At 41.8% G+C, this 22,970-nt stretch overlaps 1 protein-coding gene across 3 annotated transcripts; it reads right to left on the reverse strand.

Annotated features, from left to right (window-relative positions):
- Positions 1-202: 202 nt before the first annotated feature.
- On the reverse strand, positions 203-22,935 carry LOC131577539 (24-hydroxycholesterol 7-alpha-hydroxylase). Of its 3 annotated transcripts, none has more exons than XM_058835504.1 (12): positions 22,573-22,935; positions 15,980-16,115; positions 15,024-15,198; positions 13,289-13,438; positions 12,326-12,419; positions 10,750-10,848; positions 8,785-8,875; positions 7,633-7,766; positions 6,713-6,808; positions 4,784-4,885; positions 1,872-1,959; positions 203-1,134 (listed from the first exon to the last, which is right to left on the reverse strand). In XM_058835504.1, exons 1-11 carry the CDS (start codon positions 22,747-22,749, stop codon positions 1,903-1,905), a joined length of 1,311 nt encoding a protein of 436 aa, XP_058691487.1. In that variant the 5' UTR covers positions 22,750-22,935; the 3' UTR covers positions 203-1,134; positions 1,872-1,902. The 3 variants fall into 3 exon arrangements, with proteins under 3 accessions (XP_058691487.1, XP_058691486.1, XP_058691485.1); XM_058835503.1 differs by having other exon boundaries at positions 231-1,134; positions 4,784-4,872; positions 10,750-10,815; positions 22,573-22,933; XM_058835502.1 differs by having other exon boundaries at positions 244-1,134; positions 4,784-4,872; positions 22,573-22,933.
- Positions 22,936-22,970: the final 35 nt, after the last annotated feature.

Below are 22,970 nucleotides of genomic sequence, written 5' to 3' on the forward strand. Positions count from 1 at the left end.
GTGTGAGGTGGTTTTTTTGCAAATACTTTTTAAATTATGAATAATCTTTACTTATAAGACTAAAAATACATGCCAGCTATTATTGTCTATGAAATCTGACAGCAGTTAAAGTGTTGGTACCTGAACTTATTTGACAGCTTCTTCAAACAACTTTTACTCAGTATTCTTTACAGGATTAAATATTCTTATATTTGTGCATTTTGTTCTATAACTCTGTGGTAGGGAAAGCAAAAGTGTTCTAGATATTACACAACCAGGCTCATGAGCAGGAACAGCTTTCCTTGCAATCACTTTTTATTGGAAGGCAAACATTACAGTCAAACTTTTATTGCAAATTCATGCAAGGACTGATTCTGAATCCTGTGGAGCAAAATAAAACTCAGCAGAAATTTTAGGTGCTTCAGTGAAACAAGATCCAAAACGTTTGCAATTTTTCCATTACAAATTCATTTTATTTGCAAGAAGTTGGCACTGGTTGTAGGTAGAGCAGGCCAGACCTTCACCTGCCCACACAGGCAGTGACACACAAGTCACTGCAGTTTATCAGGATGTGGAGCTGATGCAGAGGTCTCTGTCAGGCTGTCCTGGATTTTGTGCACACCAGCATCAGTTTGTTTGTTGTTACCAATGTGATTTCTTAGCATGAGGCACCAGTTTGGCCTTCGTTTGAAGCACCCTGCAGGAAGCAGTGACCTGGCCCAAAGGAGCTGCTTCTCCACTGGTTCTGGCACAGCTTCCATGCAGGATTTCCAGATTACTGCAGCTTTTTGTCCTGAATGTTTGGTTGGTGAGTTTAGTATATCAGATTTGCAAAGTCTGTGAATAACTGACCCACAAATTATGAATGCAGCAGGCAAGCTTGGATTGGAGCACTGGGAGGTGGGCAGCCACAAGAGAGCACAGGTACAACTGCACTGGTTTGTCACAGCACAGTGTACAGCACTGAAAGCTGAAATCAAGAACTCTCAGAGAACCTGCCTGAAGATGTGGGATTGGGAAGCAGCTCAGTGGTTTCATCCTTCCAGTCTGGGCTGGCAAAGAAAAGTCAGTGCTGCACAACTTTCATTCCCGGCATTTATACCGGACCCGTAACGGTGCCATGGGTTGTTGTGTCCCCACCAAATGTAAAGGGCTCTGAAGAAAGAAGAAAATCAGAAAAAACACTTCAGTTAGTGCAGTTAATGGAATTGCCATTGTGCTTTAACATTAAAATATAAACATTCTTGCATCTTCAGTCTTAGAGAACCAAGACCAAATACCAAGAATTATTTTTTGGCTTTGCCAAATCCACTGAGTATGGCCTTCATAGTTAATTATTACTCCAGTCACTCTGTCAGGGTGACTCATGAGCTCTTAAGAAACCCTTGCAGTTTTGAATACTTTCAGAATACTCAAATAATGAAGTGGGGACTGTGCCATTCTCCCTTAAGTGTAAAACCTTTCTGTGTCAGTTGCTCATTCAGTCTTACCCTAATCATTTACCTTCAACCTCTGAATATGTAGTGGAAGAGCACTATGAGTGTTACATATTACACTATGATTACATATTTTTAGATTATTAATGATCCCCTTCCATATTTACTGTTTTTGTGAGCAGTAAGTATCAAATCTCTGGTAATGTTTAGGCAATGATGAGACAAAACATTCTTGTAAGCACGTTGTTGTATAGACAGTGCAGCCCCACTAACTGGAATTGCTGGAATTACTCTGGATTTTCTGAGTTAAAACAAAGATAAGAGTTGTTCGTTACATGTTTTATGATACTACTCTCAAAATTTATGTAACCACAGTTAAATGTGGTTGTTCAGCTGAGCCTGATGAATGAAGGCTATAAAGATGGGGAATGCTGCACAAAGACATGGATCTCTTACCTCCTTTGGCACTGCATCCAACAGCAAAAATTCATATTTGTACAGGAACAGCACAACAAACAGCTGGATTTCCATGATTGCAAACCACCTGCAAAAAAAGGTAGGAAAACACTGGACTGACCATCACATGTGTGTTGTCATCAGGTAAGAAACAGGGTGTCTTTGACACATTTTACACTCTGTGCTTTAGTTCTGCCTGGAAGTTTGTCTTCCATAGGAAAACTGCTGTAGTTTGTTTGGGTTTGTTACCCAGCAAAGAACACAAAGGTGGCGGCTGCCCCTTCTTTCTGGTGAAACACTGGACTGACAGCATCCCTCTGACACCTATTTTAAACCAGCTCCTTATCATTATGGATTTTTCCACTGTATAAACATTTATGTTCTCCTAACACTTGCTGACTTGAAATAACTTCCTAGGAGTGAGAAGGCAGTCAAACACAGAAAAGGCCATATGACTAATCGTGCTATATAAAGTTATATAATGCAGCTGGGAGCCTGGTGACATCAGAGAGCGGTGACAGTGGGAGTTATTATTTAATGCGTCACCATTAGGATGCAGTAGAAGACCCAAGGGCACAATTTCTTTTTTCTGTAACACTCTCCCAAAGGTCCTTCTTAGGCCAGAGAAGATTTTGGATAACTGCAGGTGAAATCCTCCAGGCTATTGGTTTTTAATGCTGATGTGTACAAGAGTTTTCTGCATTCACCAGTGTGGACCTATGTGAGATCATGGGATTACTCACTTGCAGAGTTTAGACACAAGTCTTAAATACCCTGTTAAAATAGAATTATCACCTTGCTCTTCTACAGAGAAATGCTAGAAAACCTGGATAAAACATCTGTGGGGGAATTCACAGGGAAAGAGGCTACATGACTGTACATGGAGTTGGCCTGGCAGGTGTGAAGGGAAACTAAAAAGCCTCACAGACCCAAGGTAACTCTTGCAGAGCCACCAGGCTTTGCTCATGGACCCACCCCAGGCCCTGGAGTAGGAAGATCCTTATTTGGATCAGCTTCAGATCCAAATTCCCCCCGTGATTTCACTCTGGAATTGCCTTGAGCTTTTGGTGGCCTTGGCTCAGGTGAGTCCAGTACAGAGATATTTTGATAGCTATTAGCCCAGCTCAGGTGGGATGTAGCCCAAGCTCCAAGCCTGCAGCACCATGCAAAGGTGGGTCCTTCCAGTCCCAGCTCTGCACAGCAGGGCCCTGGACCCAGAGAGGACAACACAGCCATGCAAGACAAGCACAGTCACACAGGCAATAACCACCTGGTTTGACAAAAGTAGTCAAACTGACATGAATTTTTAATTTTAGGTAAAAAACATGACACAGAAATGGCTTTTTGGGAGCTCTTTCCACATCAGTTCAGTAGAATATTGGACAGATAAGTTATTTCCTAGCTTTCAGTTGGATGAAATTAGCTTTTAATTTTATGCTGAACTTCTGCAATGGAGAAATTAAATGTTTCATACATTTCATTTATAGACCTCAATACTGAGATAAATAAAAATGCATCCTAAACTTGAAATATCATTGTTTCTTTCAGTTGTATGAAGGAAATCTGCAACCTGGAATCCTTGCCACGACCCTTGATTTAATTTTCTTTTTTTTTTTTAAGACCATCACATTATTCTTTTACAATTATTGCTGAAAAACCTGGAAGTGTGTGTTACCACGTGGCCTGCCAAAGGGTCTGAAAGGGCTTTTTTGTCTCTCAGCAAGAAAAAGATTCTCCATCTGTTGTCTGTGTAGAAATGTTATACTTTTCTTTCTGAACAAAATTTTATTTGAAAGATGTTATCAAGTCCGGAGAACAGCCTGAACAAAGATGTGGGTCAGGATATACAAACAAGCAGCTTTCAGAAACATTATTTTGCAGCTTTCCCTGTACCTGCAGATGCCTCTTGTGAATGTTGCTGTTGCCCTTGCTGGGAATGAGGCTGTGCTCAGATTTAGCTCAGGAATGTGGTACAAGCTACCGAGGTACAGCAGCAAGTGAGCACTTCCCTCTGGCAAGCCTATATGGTGAAACCAGTTTTATTCATTTTGCTAATGCCTTCACAAAGTTTATCTGGCACTCATGTCTAGCTTGCCATAGGGTGGAGATTCCAAAATGCAGATCCTCTGCCACACCCTCCAGATTCCTTTCTCCACACGGAACTCAGGTAAAATGACTGGGCTTAAGGATTCTTGGTCACTTTTGTCTCAGAGAAGCCCAACTTTTGAAGGCAGAGGGTTGAGCACAGAGATGTTTGAACACAGGAACAGGAGCAGCTGGCTCCCTGGGACTTGTTCCAGGAAGAGGGACAGCAGAGAAAACAGCAGAAGGAATGCAGGAAGTACCAAGGCTGGCATTACTGGAGGAGTGAAGTGAGACAGGACCTGCAGTTTAACCCATAATACAATTTTGTGTGCCCTAATGGAAAGACCAGATTCAAACAGAGAGGAGTCAGTCAAGATACCTGAAGATCAACAGAGATGTCAATGGCATCACAGAGAATGGAAAGAGTCTCAGACCTGAGAAATGTTCTGTAGGATTTTTTAGAACTGGTTTAAGGCAACCTAAATAACTGTCTGTAAAATGGTGTGTTTGGAAGTGGAGCAACTCTCCCTTGATGAAAAGAAACCTCAGCAGGGGCAGAGCCAGGCTGAATTTCCTCCCTGGGTGGGGGGCAATATTCCTTCATACACTGGTCTCAGATTCTGCCTGTTCATTGTGACTTCACCTGTCTTTTCCAGGAATTAAATTACTTTCAGAACAGTTTAAACAAGGTGCAGATGATGCTGAACATTAGGAGACCGACAAAGAGAAAAGCAAACACTTTATCTCCAAGAGTAAGAGAAGCCCAGTTCAAGAGAGTTGTTCTCTGCAGGGTTTGGGAATAAATAAACCCCAGCTGTTTCACTGACCTTCCTGGACACTGATGCTTCCCTCCTCCGAATGCCACAAAGCTGTCCAAGAAAGCATTCTTCTCTAAATTTGCCTCTTTCCAACGATCCTGTGGGAAGAAACTTTTTTTTTTCCAAATCAGCCTTATATAAATAAAGCTTAACTTTATTTCTCCAAGCTAAAAATGACCTTGGACAGCTAATCCTTAATACAAAGTTGCATTAATACCATTTTTTTGCATTCAACCTGTTAGTATTAGAGTCTGGATCCAAAAGTCAACACCAAATCAGGGAAAGAAATTAGGGTCCCATTTGAAACACATTTAGGTGCCTTAAAATGCTGGAGAAGTTTTCAAAATTACCCCTAAAGCAGTTTTCCTATACCTCCTCATTTCCTAAATCCTTCATCTTAAGCTATTAAAATGCAACCTTCTCTTTTAAAATATATCTACAAATACAAATGTTCAACCAGTACTGAGGGAAGCCTCAGCCACTCATTTTGTCACATGACAAAACTGTGCCATGACACACACATAGCTCACACACACCTTGCACAGAAAAAAAATTTCTAAGACACTCTGCACAGACAAATGCAAGGTCCATGAGCTTTAGCTGGTGTAAGCTGGTGTGTGAGAAGATGACTGATTCTCCACAAAAAACAGCTCCTCTGTACCCAAAGGGATCCCTGCTCCATCCTAAACTGCTTTGAGAGGAAAGGGACAACACAAGGAACAAGGCAATATGGGCTGAAGTTTTGGTGGGTGACACTGAGAGAAGCAAATCTCATGACTGCTGGATGACAAACTGTACCAGCCTCCACAAACTCAGTGCTACTCTGCCAAGTAACACCCTGTCATGCTTCTGGTGGTAAAATCCTCTGATGAAGCTGTCCCAGAGAAGACATAATCTTGCATTTATCTATTTTAGGGTTTTTTTTTCAGCTAGGGCTGTTTAGAGATTTCTGAGGAAGAAACCTGTCAGCATTAAAATCCAATAAAGAAAGAAAAAAATCTCAGTGGTGATGAAGCAAGGTCATATATTTGGAATCACAATGTTCAAGGGGTAGTCACCTATTCCTCTTTAAAAAAAGGAAGAGTTCCTAAAAAATAAACTGCTGCATCAGAATTTCAGCTTCAGATTTCAAAGAAGCAGGAACTGTTAAAAGGGATTTCAAATTGGGAAGAGTTTGCTAGAAGGGAAGTTTTGTTTAAATTACTCCTTAATGTATTTCTATAAAAAAAACAAACTGTTCTATATTGGATGGTGCTAAAAAGAGCAGTTACAAGCCTGCCCACACAGCCACCTGCAGTGGAATAATAATCAAGAAACTAGATTAACTACTGAATTAGCAGAGATAATACCTACAAGAAATCATCCAACAGGGAGAGGAGAATACTTAGAATCACAGAATAGGTTAGGTTGGAAAAGACCTCTAAGATCATCAAGTCCAACATTAACCCAGCACTGCCAATCCACCACTAATCCACATCCCCAGGTGCCACACCTACACATCTAAATCCCTCCAGGGATGGTGATCCCACCATTTTCCTGGGCAGCCTGTTCCATTGCCTGACAGCTCTTTCAGTGCAGAAATTTTTCCTAATATCCCGTCTAAACCTCTCCTGGCACAGTTTGAGGCTGGTTCCTCTCATCCTATCAGTTGTTACTTAAGAGAAAAGACTGATCCCCACCTCGCTGCAATCTCTCTTCAGGGAGTTACAGACAGTGATAAGGTGAGGATCAAAGGGATATTAAAGTAGTACCATATTACCTGGAACATGTCACTGAATTAAAAAGTATTTTTTATTCCTACAGGCTCCTCCTTTATGTCTTTGTATTCAAGACCATTCTCCAGCCAGATTTAAGCATGTTTGTCCATATGCTTTTATTGTAAAATAAGTGAAAGGGAGAAAAGACAGCAAAATATCCACACTAAGAGAGACAACTTACAGGTTTGAATGTTTCTGGGTCAGGAAAATATTTCGGATTCCGGTGCAACCAATATGGTGACAACATCAGCATGTCACCTGCAGGAATGGTGAAATTCTGAAAAAGAGAAAAATCTCCAAGAAAAGAGCTAAAAATCTCACAAAATAGTCCCTCCTTGGTACTTCCATCAGAGAAAGATCCTAAGAAAATACAAGTGAAGGTGATAAAGCCATGGTGGCCATATTACATGTTCAAAGTTTCTTCTTGCTGTTGCTATTTTTTTCCACAAAACCTAAACAGTGGAGAAGGAGGAAAGATTATTTGTGCTCTGATTTGGGTTTTTTTAGGTATCAAAAAATCAGAAGCATTACTTCTGTCTTTCCTGCTTCTTCATTTACCATGTGAGCTGTTTTCTTTTTTCTAAATAATCTGTTAAACATTTCCTTCAATGCAAAGAAATGCAAAGAAAGCCTTCTATAACAATAGATATTAGTTATTTTATGAGTAATCTTAAATAATCATGAGCACTGACTCCTTAAGAGTGTGGGGTTTTCCCCAAACATTTCTTTGCCAGATTCCTGGATGCTGACACCTCCTTTCTGAATGGCAGTGAAAAGGACAAAAAGGAGTCTTATCAGCTACTAAAATGTGTGTCCTTCCACTATATTTATTGTGTCTGATTCCTCTTTTATATGCCATCAGTATCTGTAGTTCAATTCAATTCAATCTTAATTCAAAACTGAAGGCAAGACTGTGGGCTGGAGAGTCCAAACCACTCATAAATTAATGATGATAAATAAATCTATTAAAAACAATATATATGGGAGGCTGGGGAATATCTCTACCACTGTAATTTTACCCAGATTTATCAGAAGGGCCCTTTCCAGACGAATCACACAGCATCCTTTGGGGGGAAAAAAAAACTCACAACCAAACCTCACCTTAATTCTGATTGGGTTTATGACTTTCTTGGTGATTGCACCTGGAGACCTCAACCGTATGGCTTCCAAAGTGCACCATTTAATGAAAGGGATCTTCTTCAGGGCCTCCTCAGAGACTTCCAGTTTATCTTTACCTGTTATGGCATGAGAAAGAAGACTCCATGTAAAAATTAGATCTCATATGTGTTTTGATACAGGCTGTCATGTCTTGCTTTAGGACTGTGGGTAAAATATTTCAAGACTTCAAGGCATTATTTACTTCCAAAAATTGTCTCTATATTTCAAAGTAAATAAATGGACCCAAATCAGTAAATTTTAAGAAAAGCCACTGAACATAATTCAATAACTCTAAGGTAGGTGTAGATATGGTGCTAGACAGATGAGCCAAACAAAGTCACATTGGAAGTTAAAAGTCTTCAGCTCTTCTGTGCTTTCATAGGACACTGCATGGAAATCTTAAGGACTGTAGACACCAAGATAAGAAGCCATGGCTGAGCTCTTGGGCTTTGTTAACATTAGCAAATGAAACAAGGCCAAGAGAAAGGCTTCATGAATTTTCTTTATTGGTTAGTTACTGACATGTTTCTTGATACAGTTTTGACCCATGTCAACAAAGATTCTTCTGTGAAAGTTGAACACTTTTCCAAGGGACTGCATATGGGAAAACTGCTCCCAATAGGTGACTGCTTTTTGAGAGAAAGAGGTTACTCACGTGGGGTGAACCAAGCTGGAAAAATTTGCCTCTGATGACAGAAAAGAGAACAGTTCCTGGCCTGTTTTTTCCATGAATAGCTGTAACTCTGGTGAACAGCAAACCATGAAAAGCACCTGAACTGAAAGACCTCATCTGACCCTATAGTATGTGCCTAGTAGGAGTCAACAAGACTGGGAAACACAAATCTAAGTTTAAATGATAGGAATGAAGAAACAAACACATACTGTTCTTTTCCCAGCTTCTTTCTGCTAACATCAGAGGTGTTCTGCTTAAAAATACATCTTGAGCATGTACTGAGTAAAGACCTGAGAGCTAGACTCTCTGCTATCACTAGCACCCTTAGCAGGAAGATTCATTGTTCCCAGCCACTGACCAAGCTGGGCCAACACAGGATAAATCACTTCCAGATTCCAGAAGGACAAAATCAGATTTATTACCTGCTTTGCCAAAAACAGAAGCCAGGTCTTCCATGACTTTCTTGTAAATGGAAGGATCAGAGAGTATGAAAGCAAGGGTCCAAAATGCAATCTAAACAGAAATGGAAATCCTTGAATTTAGGGACATGGAACAGAAAGACAGTATCTTTGTATCAAATCACAGAGGCCAGTGAAAACATTTGCACTTTTTCTGTATTTGCCTGTTGTAGTTGAGCTGCCTGGGGAGCTGTGCTTCCTGGGTAAATCCATATCTAAGGGCTCAGCTCCTGGGAGATTATGTCTAGTCATCTGCTGTGTACTTATCTTTAGTGAACATTATATAGCTTTGGCCTTGAGCTTTGAAACACAGAATCCTTTATTTTCAAATAAGGTGTTAAATGAAATAATAAATCATCGTGAATGATTAGTTTTAGCTGAAGGAATAAAAAAGAAAAAAAATTCATACTACCATTTACAGAAATGCAGTTAAATAATTTTCAGGGCATTGTCATAGTGAGTCACACTAAAATGGGCAGGAAAAGTTTTAATTAACAGCAAAACAAGGAGTAGTAGATCCCCTTTAGAAATAATTTGCTAACTGATTATGCAATGAAGTTGAAAATCAAGAAATTTAGGAAAGGAGAAAATCCTCTTAAGTAGGATGAAACCAGAAGGACTGGCAGCAATGCCAGGAGTCTCTCTCCTCTTGCTGAGCTAGCAGGAGGTGCAGCCTGCACACAGATCTCGTCGTGGGCCATCTGTGCTGGTGAAGGATGAAACTCTGACTGTCATTTCCCAAACAGACTGACATGGATGCAGCCCTCCTTCTGCAAAGCAAATCTTGTAGCTTAGCTTTCCTGTGCAGTGCTTGGACACTGTGGCTTCACACCGTGGCCTAAGAAGGGATAACTGAATTGTTTCAGATAAAAGGGTTTAAAGTGCTTGTAAAAAATTCCCTTGGAAGGTGAAAGGCCTTTTCTTTCGTCATTCCATTCCCCAGAACAGTGGTTGTGACTATTCTGAGAAACAGAAAAATATCTGTATGTCTATTTACAGCTGAATATTACAGAAGTAAGTGTTGTGGAAGGAATGTCAGTTATCCTGATAACAGACAGCAGGCTATGCCTCCCACTTATGCCAACACGTGAATCCACAGAAACCTCACTGAAATGGATGCATTTCCCTTAGGCTAAACTGCAGCAATATCCAATCTCCAAAAAACATAGATATATCCGTTAGGGGGACATATAAAAATAACTCACTATCATGTTTTTCTGAATCACATCTGTAATGGACATTACTGTGCTGGAAAGAGCTTAGTAGTCATGGTAAATAAAGGATGTTTTTGCTGCTATGGATTTTTCATCTGAGAAATTCCTATAAATGTCTTTGGTCAGCCTAAGCTGTGTTAGATATATTGGGTTTGTTAGCATACTTATATCAGTATCATTAATCCAGCAAATCCTTTTCTAACACAGACAAAACTTAACAGCTCTACAATCAAACTATTGCTTTCCTTCCACTGGCGTTTACACAGCAGATCTCCCAAAAATGAAAGAAAAAAAATCACTCTAGGGTTTACACACAAAAGAAGTTACTCTGTTATTATGCTTTTGATATTCTTTACAATTGGTAACACCGGGGTATCTGAAATAGTCTTTTCTATAATACAGCCACAGTGCTTCAAAACAGAGTTAAATGCTCTTCACAGCTTAAGACTGTGATCTTAATAGCTGTGAGGCTTATGTTCCTGAAATGTTATGACAGGGGACAACATAATTTAGGAAAAATACAAGAAGAGCTTTTCTTGTCATTGCTTCTGTGACACTGCAGCCTGGGTATATTTGGAGTGATGCATGTGGGCGTGATAATCCCTTCTTTGGAATCCATGGAGTGTGTGTGACCTCTGCTTCAAAGTCTTTCCTTCCCAAATCCAGGCTTTGGAACAGGAGAGAGAGAAGGTGTTTCTGTAGCTGATGTACTTACAGGCACAGCATTTGCTTGGGCAGCCCAGAGCATCAGGAGACCATAATTGGGAGCTAGATGTTTTCCCTGTAAATTATCCAGGAGATGTTGTAGAAGTGTCTGTTAGAATAAAAGAAAATATTCTATTTCCAAGAATATATTAAAATGTAGTTTGTGGCAGGGCTTACTAGAACTCAAGGACTAGTTTCTCAAAGAGAAGTAATGTTAGTTATGGCTTTTCTGGAAGGCACATTGTAGAAATGACAGCTATTAAGAGCAAGTGAGACTCACACAGGCAGAGGTCCAGGAAAACTCAGTGCACCACATGAATCCCTCCTGAATACTTTCACTGCTCTTTATTTCCTTAAAGTTTTAGAGGACTGGTTTCCCTCACTCCATATTGTTGCTTGTATGTAGAAAAAAGGAAAAAAAAAAAAATCTATTCTAATCCCTGTTCTACACCTCTGCTTTCAAGAACCTGAAAATGGGAATGAGCCAGTTGAATGAATGGGAATGAAGAAAATGTTCTTTCTGTTCATGCCAAAAGGGTGCTTGCTATAAAGAGACGGTCTGACATATCAGCAAACTCCCTAGTTTCAGGCACTTCATTGGTGACCTAAGCAGTGACTTCAATGGGCTGATATTATTTGAAACTATAGCAACTGTGTAATGTTCTAGGATCAGCTTTTGTTTATAATATTTCCTTAAATGCAGGGCAACCATGCACTTGAGGCAAAGCTTCCTGCCTACTTTTCAGAGGAGGAAAAGGCAGACCTTGAATAAAAAATGGCTGATTTTTTTCCAAATTCCCATCCAATCTAAGATGCCCAAGTTTGTGCTTCCTACTTCCTGCACCTTCTTACCTCCCACCAGCTCCTCTCCAGCCTTCTCTTTCTTTCTGCTAATCTGGTTTATTTTATTAAAGAAATTATGGTATGTAAAGCTTTTGAAGTCTAAATAAAACCTGTTTTGTTTAATGGTCTGTTCTACAACCATTTGGTAGATCAAAATTCCCAGGCCAGTCTGCCGTCACGTTTGTTAGCCCTATCAGCAGAATTCCTGCCAGAGCCAAGGAGAATAACCAGGGGAACAATTTATCTCAGCTTTGACACAATCAGTATTTAGGGTACTTGGCTCCCAATCCAGTAATCTGCTATTTTCTACCAGTCTGGCTGTTGAAGGATCTGCTCAATCTACACCAGGCTTTATAAATAGCACATGTAGGGTTTTGAAGTTTCACAGCACGGTGCCCTCAGATAAACAACTGAAGGGTCTTTCTTTTACTTCTTTCAACTGCTCACTGCAGTGTGATACTGCAGACTGGGGATGGGTCATAGCTCTGAACCCTTGCCTGAAAATTCCCAAGGGGAAGATGTTAATTCTCAGAATTGCTTGAAATAAACTAAATGGAGGAACAGGAGTCAAAGTTATGGGTCTGTCCTACTGCAGGTGACAGCAATACTGGAACATTTGCACACAGCTATAAAAGCTGGCATATATGACTTATTTCTTCCAGAACTAAAGTAATTCCTGCCCCCCATCACTTCAGTCAGAATATATGACAAAGTCATCTTATTTCTTAGCCTCGGATGTTTACCTTGGAGGCAGTCTCTGAAGGGTTGGTCCTTTCAGCATCCAACACTACTTTCTCAAATAATTTTAGAAGCCATTTTTTGGATTTAGACCAGTTCCTGTAAAGAAAAGCAACAAACAAGAAGCACTGAACTGAGGCAGCACAAACCAACATTTCCTTTTCCATGAGAAGCACTCCTTGGGTTGTTTTACAAAAGCCCCTGGGCAGCAGTCAGCTGGTGAACAGCCAAGTGTCAGTCTGACTGACAGAAGTGATGACTGGCATGAGGAACAGCACATCCAAGGCCTTCACCTTGGCCAGACCTCCTCTTGCAGCCAGGACGTGGGACTGCAATGCGCCTACATTTTCATACCTTTCTATTACAGGTTTTCATTGTTGATTTGGACAAATTGCTTAGGCCAATCTTTTTAAGAATGATCCTCTTGAAGAAAATCAAGGCCACATTTTTAGAGTATCCTCAATTCCTTCTGAAGGTATTTTGAGGTGCTAAAGTGCAATGATGGCCCTGAGAGCACTGACAGTGTCTGGAAGAACCTCCTCAGGGTTTGGATGTCTCTACCCAAGGTCAATTCTGTGACCATGCAGCCAAGTAACCTGGGACTAGTATTGGGAAAACAGCTGTGGTGTGGAAAAGAGCAGAGAGACACCTCATTGGAGGCCCCTTGAGCTTGGGACTCACATTTAGGCTCAGGCCTTTGTCCTTCACCCTATTCTGCTGCTCCCTGACAGTTCCGAGCTGGGCTCTGCTCACCTAAGCCAGGTTGTTTCTGCTTTATACCAGGAAAATACACAAGATAAGGTCAGAACTTTTTTGAAGCATTTAGCTAAAAGCCTACGTCACCTGAGGGCACACCATCAATATGAACTGGGCATCATCCTCCAGGGGAAATGTCTCCCATGGCTGATACTGCAACAAGATAAATGTCTGTAGTGGGTACACCACAATCATCATCTCTGCCCCTTTACCTCAGGAAGCACTCGGGCATCTGAGAAGCATATTCAAAGTCCTCATCGTACTTCTGAAAATGCTCTTCAAACTCCTTGATTTCACTCGGACTGGTGGGGCAGATGCCCTTCCCAAACAGGGTGTTCACCACTGCTGGATACATGACATGCCTGCAAGGACAAGATTCCCAAGACTTAGGGGCCCCAGAGAAGCTGTTGCAGGAGTTTCAGACCAGGACACAGCACCAGATTGCCAGCCCTGGAAGCTGTGGGACTCAAGGGTCACACCAGTATGGAAGGGCTGGCACAAGGCTCACACCTCACCCACACACTTATTTCAGATTTTAAACAGAGGCAAGAGATACAGAGACCTCAATCTGGTCTTCTACACATGGCTAAACTTCACGAGTTAGGGTTTGGTCACTTGAGTAGGAGCAGAAAGGCTCTGGCCTCTGAGGTCCCCTTCTCCCCATTAATCATCCCTCTCATGTCAGCTTGACCCACATGAACCTTCTGGGCATTGTACAAACCCCTCTGGACCAAACATCCTGAAACATCCTTCCTCTGGCTGCAGCTTTCCTGGGCAGATAACACCTTTTTGGTTTCTTTTCATCTCACTCTTTCTCACTCTGTTATCCTGCAAACTCCGAGCTCCTTCCTAAGACCCTTCTCCTGTACTCAAGAAACTCTTGTGCAGCCTTTGCTGTGTCCCAGATGCTGCCAAGTGAGAATATTTCAGAGAATAGTGCTCCCTTTTCTGATTTTCTGTAATTAGGAAGAGGGGGCCATCTGGTGGCTGTATGGATTTCATTTTGAGGCAGCTAAATAACAATTATTCAGAATGTTGCATTCCAATACTTTTACTTTATTTAGCAAAGCAGAACTGATCACCCCCTACCAGATTTCAAAGCTCCTCTCCCCCACATTTTTCCCCAGTTAATCCAAATTGCAGTATCTGCAGTGAGAGGCGATGAGATTTAATTGCAATAACAGCTGCATCTTACTGCATTATGCAGAAAAAGGCAGCAGAAGACAATCTGAATGTGAGGTGTTAGAAACAGGTCCAAACCAAAGGCAGTAGCTGTCCCCATTCCTGGGAGTCTTCAAGGTCAAGTTCGATGGGGCTCTGAGTTGCCTGCTCTAGTGGAAGGTGTCCCTGACCATGGCAGGGGATGGAATAACAGAATCTTTAAGGTTCCTTCCAACCCAAACCATTCTGTGATTCCACTGATTATTCAGCTTTTGGTACAGATGGACTGACAAGATATAGATGCTGTCCCACATAATCAGGAAAAAGAAGGAGTTAAAAGCTTTGTTGCTGTCACATAAAACAATTTTTTTTTTTTTATGTGAAGTTCTGGCAGCCAAGTCAGTGGCAGAGGGCCTTAGTTAAGCTTCAATCTAAGCTTGGCTCAAACATGAAAAGTTTGAACCTGCAGAAGATTAAGCATTTTGTCTGTTCCTAAGTTCTTCATAAATATGTGAAGCTTTTATCCCATCTTTTGAGAAACAGGGTTTGTTGGAACATTTTGTGTTTCCTTTTTTCTTCCAAACAGACAATTCAGATGCTTCTCCTAACTGGGAGAAACACCTTTACACGAAACCCTGTCCACTCTGTGAGCCACCTGCAGCCATGAAGCTGTGATGAGCATCCTGACAAAACTTTCGTAAGACTGGGCTCCAGCTGCTTTATAAAAACATTTCTCTCCCATGTAGGACACCCCTGAGTTTGAGTTCTGCAGCAAAACTCCCTTACCTTACCAGGTCATTGAGGTCGCCTGTGCCCCCCGTGCCCAGGTGAGCCATGTGCTCATGGAGCTCCTTACACAAAGTGCCCGAGAACATGTGCAGATTAGAGGGACTCATTTTCCCCTTCATCATGCTGTAGAGGCTACCATGGTTCTGATAAAATGCTTCTGCAGGAACAGAGACTAAAAACAAAATGAAACAGAAATGTTTTGGAAAGTAGATTTTTCACTGAAAGATAGAGTGAAGGTTTTTATACATAACTTTTGACTTTTATTTAAATGCCTTAACCCTCATTTTTCTAAAGTAAAATTCCCTGGAAGCTTCCTTGTAACCATGTGAAGATTTCAGTAATGGCTCTGTTCTCCCAATCTGTGTAACATCTTGCTTCATGAAGCTTCAGTGCCAGAACCAACAATCCAGAGACTTCCCCCCAGTGGGATGTACAGAGATGTACAGGTGCACCATAAAACTGAATGAAGTTAAAAATAATTTATCCCAAGAAAAAAAGTTTGTGTCTCCATACTATAGCAGTACATCCTCATAAACACCTCCTCCTTTTCTAATGACTGTTCTACTACTGTGTAGCAACTAATTATTGCTGCAAGCTGATTTTCCAGTGAAGTGATAGAATTACCCACGACTGCTCTTAACAGGGTACATGCAGGTGGGGTGTCCAGTCACAGCAGAGGACCTGACCTCCAACTGGAGTTGCTGGATGGTAAAAGTAACAATAGTCCCTGGATCAGAAGCTTCTGATTCCTTGACACTGAATCCAAATCCCTCGGCCAGTTTACATTACTGGGTCATCATGGAGAAATTGAATTTCACCATTTCATAGCATGGTCATGAATTAAAATAAGCATTTAAGGCATGATCAAAAAGCCAACAGGCTTTTGGTTGGGATTTAATGTTCCTGAGTAACTAGATTTGGTTTCCTTTAAAAAAGAGACAGGTCTCAGTTACCGGCATTCTTGACAGCTTGTTGTACCGCCTGCTCAAAATTTAAGTCTTCAGATTTAAAAAATGCTTCAGCTCCTTCCTCCTCAGTCACAAAAGTGTACCGTTTTCCCAGAGCAAATATTGTGAACACAGGTCCATGCTGGAACAAAGAAAGATTTCCTGTCAGTACACTGTTACATTTTGCAGGAGCCCCAGCATGACTTCAGTGCTGCTGAGAAGTCAGCAGGGAGGACCTGACCATTCCTGCTGTCTGCACACCTTGGCTCAGGACTGCACAAAGGTGAACGTGAAGCAGACCAGAATTTGTAGACTTATGACCACAAGGGAATTGCAGAGTAGAAGAGATTCCTTCTCTTAATTAACACTTTATATTTGAATTACATTGCAGTTTAAACAATACAACCTATGTGGACTTAAGAGAACCCAAGGGATGGATTACCTACTGCATCCCTTGGCTGCCACAGCAAGGTACCAATACTGTAAAAATCCTACTATTTCAGTCTACACTGTTTGTAGCAAAAACTCCACCCTCCTGTATATTTTTTAATATTTCAGCTTCCCTTCCCTGTCCTGTCCTGTCTCCTAACACCTATGATTTCTTTCTTGTAGAGACTAATATCAAAATAGCTAACAAGCTTTGAGCAGAACACATCGACTGACATTCAGGAAAGCTTTTTGATGCCATACATCATTCTTTCATCTTCCCTTAATCTAATATCCTAGAGCCCTCTTGAAACTTTCAGCAATAGGCATTCAATTCTGAGTTCCTACATTGATAAAATTATTCCTGATATTTGTAAATACTCTAAACTAGAAAGCAAATGTGCAATATCTACTGTCTGTCAGATACAGGCATAAAAAGATCATTCTACCTTGCTCACATTGTTTATGCCATTGATTTTAACCATTTATTTTGCTGTTGGTGTCTGTAGTGTAAATCCTGCTTCATCAAAAGCTCTTTGAAGCCAAGGAAAAGATTCCTCCTGGCATCAGCTGAATTTTGATTCTGTCCTTCAACTGCAAATTATTAAAGAAGGAATGACAGTTCAAATTCTCTGGGTGATAATAAATAAAGTATTGTTTTAATAATAAGTGTTCAAGGCCAGGTTGGATAAGGCTTTGAGCACGTGTCCACGGGAATTTGTCCCTGCCCATGGTGGGAGGTGGAACAAGATGAGCTTTAAGATCCCTTCCAACACAGACCAATCTGTGATTCTATGACTCTGTAATAGCTAAATTTCTAAAGCAGCTTTTTTGATGTCCATGTCCTCATCCTCAGTCTGGATAAAAATTAGTGAATTTGTACTGTGCTTGGTTTTAAATTAGATTTTTTAAATTTTAAATTAACATTAAAATGTACTTAAACTAATTATAAAATAAAATTAAATTTGAACTAATAGAAACCTGCAATAACACTTAATTATTCAATTAAGGTCACACTCAATTAAAGATTGGAGCAGTTTATTTTAGGTGATTATATGTGAGCAAGATGTCTGAGCTCCCATAATAGACAACAGAAATCAATTCTGTGCAGTCAGGGGATCCTAAAAGCCAATTCACCAGACCATCTCCTGCACACCTGTTTCTGGAGGGAGCTGAACTGCCCTTGGACTCCACTGACAGCACTGATTATGTGTCCTGTGACCATCTTGGTAACCCACAAACACACACACAAACAATCTGCATTTATATCTGATCCAGCTTCCTGCAACCTACTCAGAATCATTAAAATTAGACCAATATTTATCAAAACTGAAATAAGAAAGTTCCATAGATGGCCTTCTCCAGAATAAGTCAGCCTCACAGAGTAACACTGCGATGGCAGATATTCAAACACAGATCTTACAGAAATAAAGAAAGCAGAACATTGTGTCCAAATAAATATGACATTTGGTAAGTGCAACGCAAAATTAAACTACTAAAAAAGGTTTGAGAATCAAACTAATAAAGGCAATCTGCCTCCCCAACAACAAAGCCTTTTCAGAGCATGCCAGATGCAGGAATTTTCCCAGTGTGTTGCTGAGCCTGAGAAATATTCAAGGTGTAGGAAACCGAGTGGGGAAGGAATCTGAGGTAGGATTGCATCAGTGTTAGACAAGTCCCACCTTGGAGCCTTTCACTGAGAGTGATGGACTGAGACCTTGTTTTGAAGGGAGTATTGAAGAGAATAGACTGAAACAAGTTCTGGGTAAAACAGTGATAAATATTTCAATTCAGAACTCTTGGGGAATTAAAATAAGAAGTTACAGAACTCCCTACTGTGATCTGTTAAATCATCTTCAGCAACAGGAGGATGGACAGGCAAACATGGTGCCAGAAGGAGCTGGGAAGCCTCAAAGAGTCATTTTAGTACTCAAAAACTTACAGTAAGAGTTATTAAAGATTGGGATTAGTAGTGGATAAATACACTGTACTGAAAAAGAGCCCAGTACTGCTTTTAGGGAGATGTAAGGTTGTGCGGTGTTAAAATTCATTCCTTGGAAGAAAAACTAAAAGTTTACTCATGATCTGGAATCATTTGAGAGTCTAAACAATGAGAAGACCTAGAAATATCACAGAAGGCTTAGAATAATGACACTCTGAATTGACTCCGAAATTTATTATGCAAGTGCTAATAAATGGCTTTAAACTGAAAGCAAGTAGGTTTGCATTGGATATTAGGGAGAAATCCTCTACTCTAAGGGTGGTGAGGCCCTGGCACAGGCTGCCCAGAGAAGTTGTGGATGCCCAATCCCTGGAATTGTTCAAGAGCAGGTTGGATGGAGCTCTGAGCAACCTGGGATAGTGGAAGGTGTCCCTGTTGTGGCAAAGGGGTTGGAATTAGGTGAGATTTATGGTTCCTTCCAACCCAAACCATTCTATGATAATTAATCTGGAGCTCTTATCTCGCTAGGAAAGGAGAGGAAAAAGGACAACAAATATCTAAACCCATCCTGTTTAAACACACCTTCAATTGTGTTTCTGCCCATTCCATCTCTGCAGGATATTCTGAGCTAGTCAAAGTCAAAGGGAAACACAATATGCATGAATATTTCAATAAAAGGAGATTAGGTGAACTTAGATCCCAGGAAAAGGGGAAAAGATAGTAATTATTCTCAGTTTCTCATAATGTAAAAACTAATGGGCTTGAGATTAGGAGTTAGATGGTTTAAAACCAGACAGAATACTTTATTCATATGGGTCATAAGTAAATTATGGATTCACTGCTGTGCATTGCTGTGAAGCCAAAATTAGACACAGGGTAACAAAAGAGATTTAGTCAAATCATCTGGATGCAAATTCCAGCCTAGCAAACCCCTAAACCAGGAGCTGTGAAGAAAAAGCAGGAGGCTGCTTTCTCTGACCTAGGTGTGCCCTTTACACCCTGTTACTGTGCTCTCCTAATGGCTGCTGTCCCAGACAGACACCTGAATAACCAGACTGTTCATCTGTCAAAATGTGTCATTACATCAACATTAGACTGCAATAAAATCACCTCCTGGAACGAGCTGTGGGGCAGTTCTGAACTTGTGTTATGGGAAGGTACCAAGAGAGTGCAGGCTCTGCTGCCAGCACTGCACCCAGGTTACTGCTCTGAAACAGCTTTTAAGGAAACCTCACAAGAGAAAGAGCTATAGAAAGGAAAATAAAAATCCTTTTAGGATTTACTGCTTTCACTCATGAAAGCTAATTTTTTTTCCTAAGATTGGGAAACACTTCAGTGCCACAGTGACAGGCAGATTGAAGCCTAAGGAAAACAACACTCCAGAGAAATAAAAACTTCAGAAGGACATTCTCCAAAATCCCACAGGAAATCAGGGAAATAGTCATATTCCCCAGGGACACTGACAGCAACCACACTCAGCTGAGACAGCTGCATTGCACCAAGAGCCCTGCTGGGAGCACTGGGTGGGTTTCCTCTCCCTTGGGTGCACAAACACAGGGCCAATGCCATTTCCCCTCTCCAGCTCAGGGACTGCAGCATTTTGCTCTTCTACATCTGGGGTCGGTCACAGACCTTCAGTGACTCAGCTGTGGACACTGACTATGGAAATGTCCACCAGAAGCCTTCTCCATCCCTCACCCAGCCACACACAGAAAGGCCAAGAGTCCTGGGACACAGCACCTTGTCCCAAATCAACTCTGAGAGGGAGGTATAGGTCCCACAGGTCCCTACAACAGTGCAGAAGAATCTCCTGGGTTTAACTGAACTTCTCCTGTTTGCTTAATTAGCAAACTGACAAGAAGAATTTGAAGTTCCTTACTAACTCTTACCACGTTCGCCAGGTGAAGTGGGGAGCCACATCCTTTGAACCCCTCATTAAGCAGCTCACCCTGTGTTTTACATTGCATGGTGGCTGTGGCCATTCCCCCTGCCCACTCCAGACTGCTGCAAAACTGCTCTCACCAGGCAGCTTCAGGAGGAAGAGGTGGTATCTTTTATTAGACGAGAGATTAAATATTTTATTAGAGCAGGGGAACTTTCTTTTCTTAGTCCCAGTGATGACACAAGGGGGAAAGGAGGCAATTCTTCCAGCCCACGTGTTCTTCCGTGGGAGGAAAATAGAAGCAGCAAACTCCAAGCAAAGAGCAGGTTGGAAGCAGTGGAACTTTACTGTGTTACCCAGAACTTGAGAGAAAAACCAGTGAAGGCCTGACACAAAAGGAATTAAGGAAGAGAGGAATTAAGAAAGAAAGTAATTAAAAAAGAGATGAGGGTCACTTTGACAGTCTGAAGGATAAATCCAGGGGAGGAATTTTCTCATTGCAAGAGTCTCCCCTGAAGATAATGACCTTGCAGAGATGAAGAGGTTTCACACTGCCTAGAGCCTCTTTCTGCAACACCTTTTACGAGGGCAGCTTGCTCATACTAAGGACACTTAACCCTGTTCTGGCAGCACCAAGGAGCCTGGAATTATTGCAGACATATTTTGCAAGCCCTGTAGTGCCTGTTAATGACCCCTCTGGCAGCAGGAGTGTTTGTTTGGCTGTACTCTGCAACAGTGCCTACTCTTTTAAAAGGGAGCAGGCAGGAAAAGACTTATTTTTCCCGGCCTCAGCACAGCGTGCCAGTGTGGGAGGTGGGGAGCGAGGGAGACTTTCAGTGCCTGAGGAGGGTTTAAGGACAGGAAGGGGACAACAAACAAGTGCCTTCCTCAAAGACAGGGAGACTGTCAGGTGATGGTTGCAGGCAGGATGGATGGAGACATCCCCCTTGGCCCAGGGAGACCACAGGGACAGCTCACAAGGAGCTGCTGGACTTAAAGGAAAGGTCCTACCAGCAAACACCCAGTAAAGGGAGAGATGTAAGAAAACTTCCTTCCCTTCCCTTCCCTTCCCTTCCCTTCCCTTCCCTTCCCTTCCCTTCCCTTCCCTTCCCTTCCCTTCCCTTCCCTTCCCTTCCCTTCCCTTCCCTTCCCTTCCCTTCCCTTCCCTTCCCTTCCTTCTTTACTTTGAGTTTTCACCCAATGAAAATGTTTCTTCTTCTAGTTTCTGACACAAAAAACCCAGGAGTTTATAAAGTCCTTCAGGTGCTTCTGGTGTGTGCAAATGTGTCAGCAGCTGCCACAGCATCAACCTGGAGCCTAGAGGGTCTCCAGGCAAATGAACACCAAAATTAATTAACCCAGAGTCAATGCATTCGCACAGATGAAAGCTACAGGAAAGACACAGTAATATAAAATTAAACCTGGCCTGTCAAACACAGAGAAAAGCCAAGAAACTCCAGATCATACCTCTGAGCTTTACCCCATTATTCACCCAAGGTGCTTTAATAGAAGATTGACAACTCTTGTTGTTCTCAAAGATCAGACTTAATCCTCTGCTTCAACACCATGAGTTTGTAACAATACATAAAGAAACACAAATATGAAATCTAGAAGTTCAAAATGAGAAAGCAAATTTATTGATGTGTTGTTTTGTTTTCAAATTTCAGGATGTTACAGTGGTTTCATTTTTAGCTAGTTTTTGCAAGCAGTGGGTTGCGTGATCCTCCAGCATGGAACACTTAAGGCTGACTACATTGTAGTAGCAGGTGACATAATCCCTGAATGAATGTGAGAAACTGGAATTTATGTCAGCTATTATTAAATATCTAGAAATTAAGAATTTGATCTCTTTCTATCTGAAAGACACAGAAAAATTAATTCATGTCCAGGAGGTAAATCCTTACCTCCATGTTTGGTTAAGATTTTTTATGATGGAAAACTTTTTGTCATGCACCTCTGTGTGTTGCTTGAATGCTGAGGGGCAGCAGCTGGTGCTCAAAAATCTCACCTAACTTTAGGCATGCAAATAAGTAGTTTCTGGTCCCAGCACTTGGCACAGAGCTTTCCACATTATCTGAAAGCAAGCTTAACACACAGCCAGGCTGCAAAAGCAAAACGGCAGAGGTCCAAGCAGGATGATCACAGCACACAGACCGTTCCTGGATCAGATCCACAACTCACCAAAGCTGGTGGTGCTAAGCCGATTCTCCACCATTTAAATGTTCCTGACGTTATAAAACGTGACAGAAAAGGGCAAACCTGAAGGCAGAAGTTTCTGGTTGCCTTTCCCCTTGCAGGCAGCCTCCCTGAGCACGCACCCACGAGCAGGCAGGCCAGCACACGCATTACCTTGTTTCTGGCTTGCTCTATAAACTCCAGAGGAGCTTTCCCGAACTGAAACGCGGCTCCAAACCAAGGGATCCAGCTCCTGATGCAAGGAGGGGAGCTCGGGTTTCTCAGCTGAAACAAAAGAGCCTTGACAATGAGGAGTCCCAGGAGCGCTGCCAGGAGCAGAGCGAGATCCATTTTGCCTCCTCGCCGCCTGTCCCAGCCCCGGCAGCTGCTCCGCCCGCCCGGCCCCGGCGCTGGCCGCGCTCCGAGCTCATGGCCGGGAGCTCCCGAGCGGCCCTGCCGGCCGAGCCCTGAGCAGCCCGGGGAACAAACCCTTGCTCTGGAAAAGGCAGAGCCAGTTCTGCTCTGTTCTGGGATGAGGACCAAACTCTGCCGCTTGCAAAACGTAGATGTTG

The sequence above is a fragment of the Poecile atricapillus genome, chromosome 3 (assembly GCF_030490865.1).
Source record: "Poecile atricapillus isolate bPoeAtr1 chromosome 3, bPoeAtr1.hap1, whole genome shotgun sequence".
Lineage (NCBI taxonomy): Eukaryota > Metazoa > Chordata > Aves > Passeriformes > Paridae > Poecile > Poecile atricapillus.

Bases quoted from the DNA above. Each gene is read 5' to 3' on its own strand.
- LOC131577539 (XM_058835502.1), bottom strand. From the start codon at position 22,749: ATGGATCTCGCTCTGCTCCTGGCAGCGCTCCTGGGACTCCTCATTGTC. The intron at 15,199-15,979 runs GTAACTGAGACC...TTTTGTTTTTAG, and splicing joins ACAAGCTGTCAAGAATGCCG to TCTCTGTTCCTGCAGAAGCA. The intron at 1,960-4,783 runs GTCAGTGAAACA...CTTTTTTTGCAG, and splicing joins AAGCATCAGTGTCCAGGAAG to GTGGTTTGCAATCATGGAAA.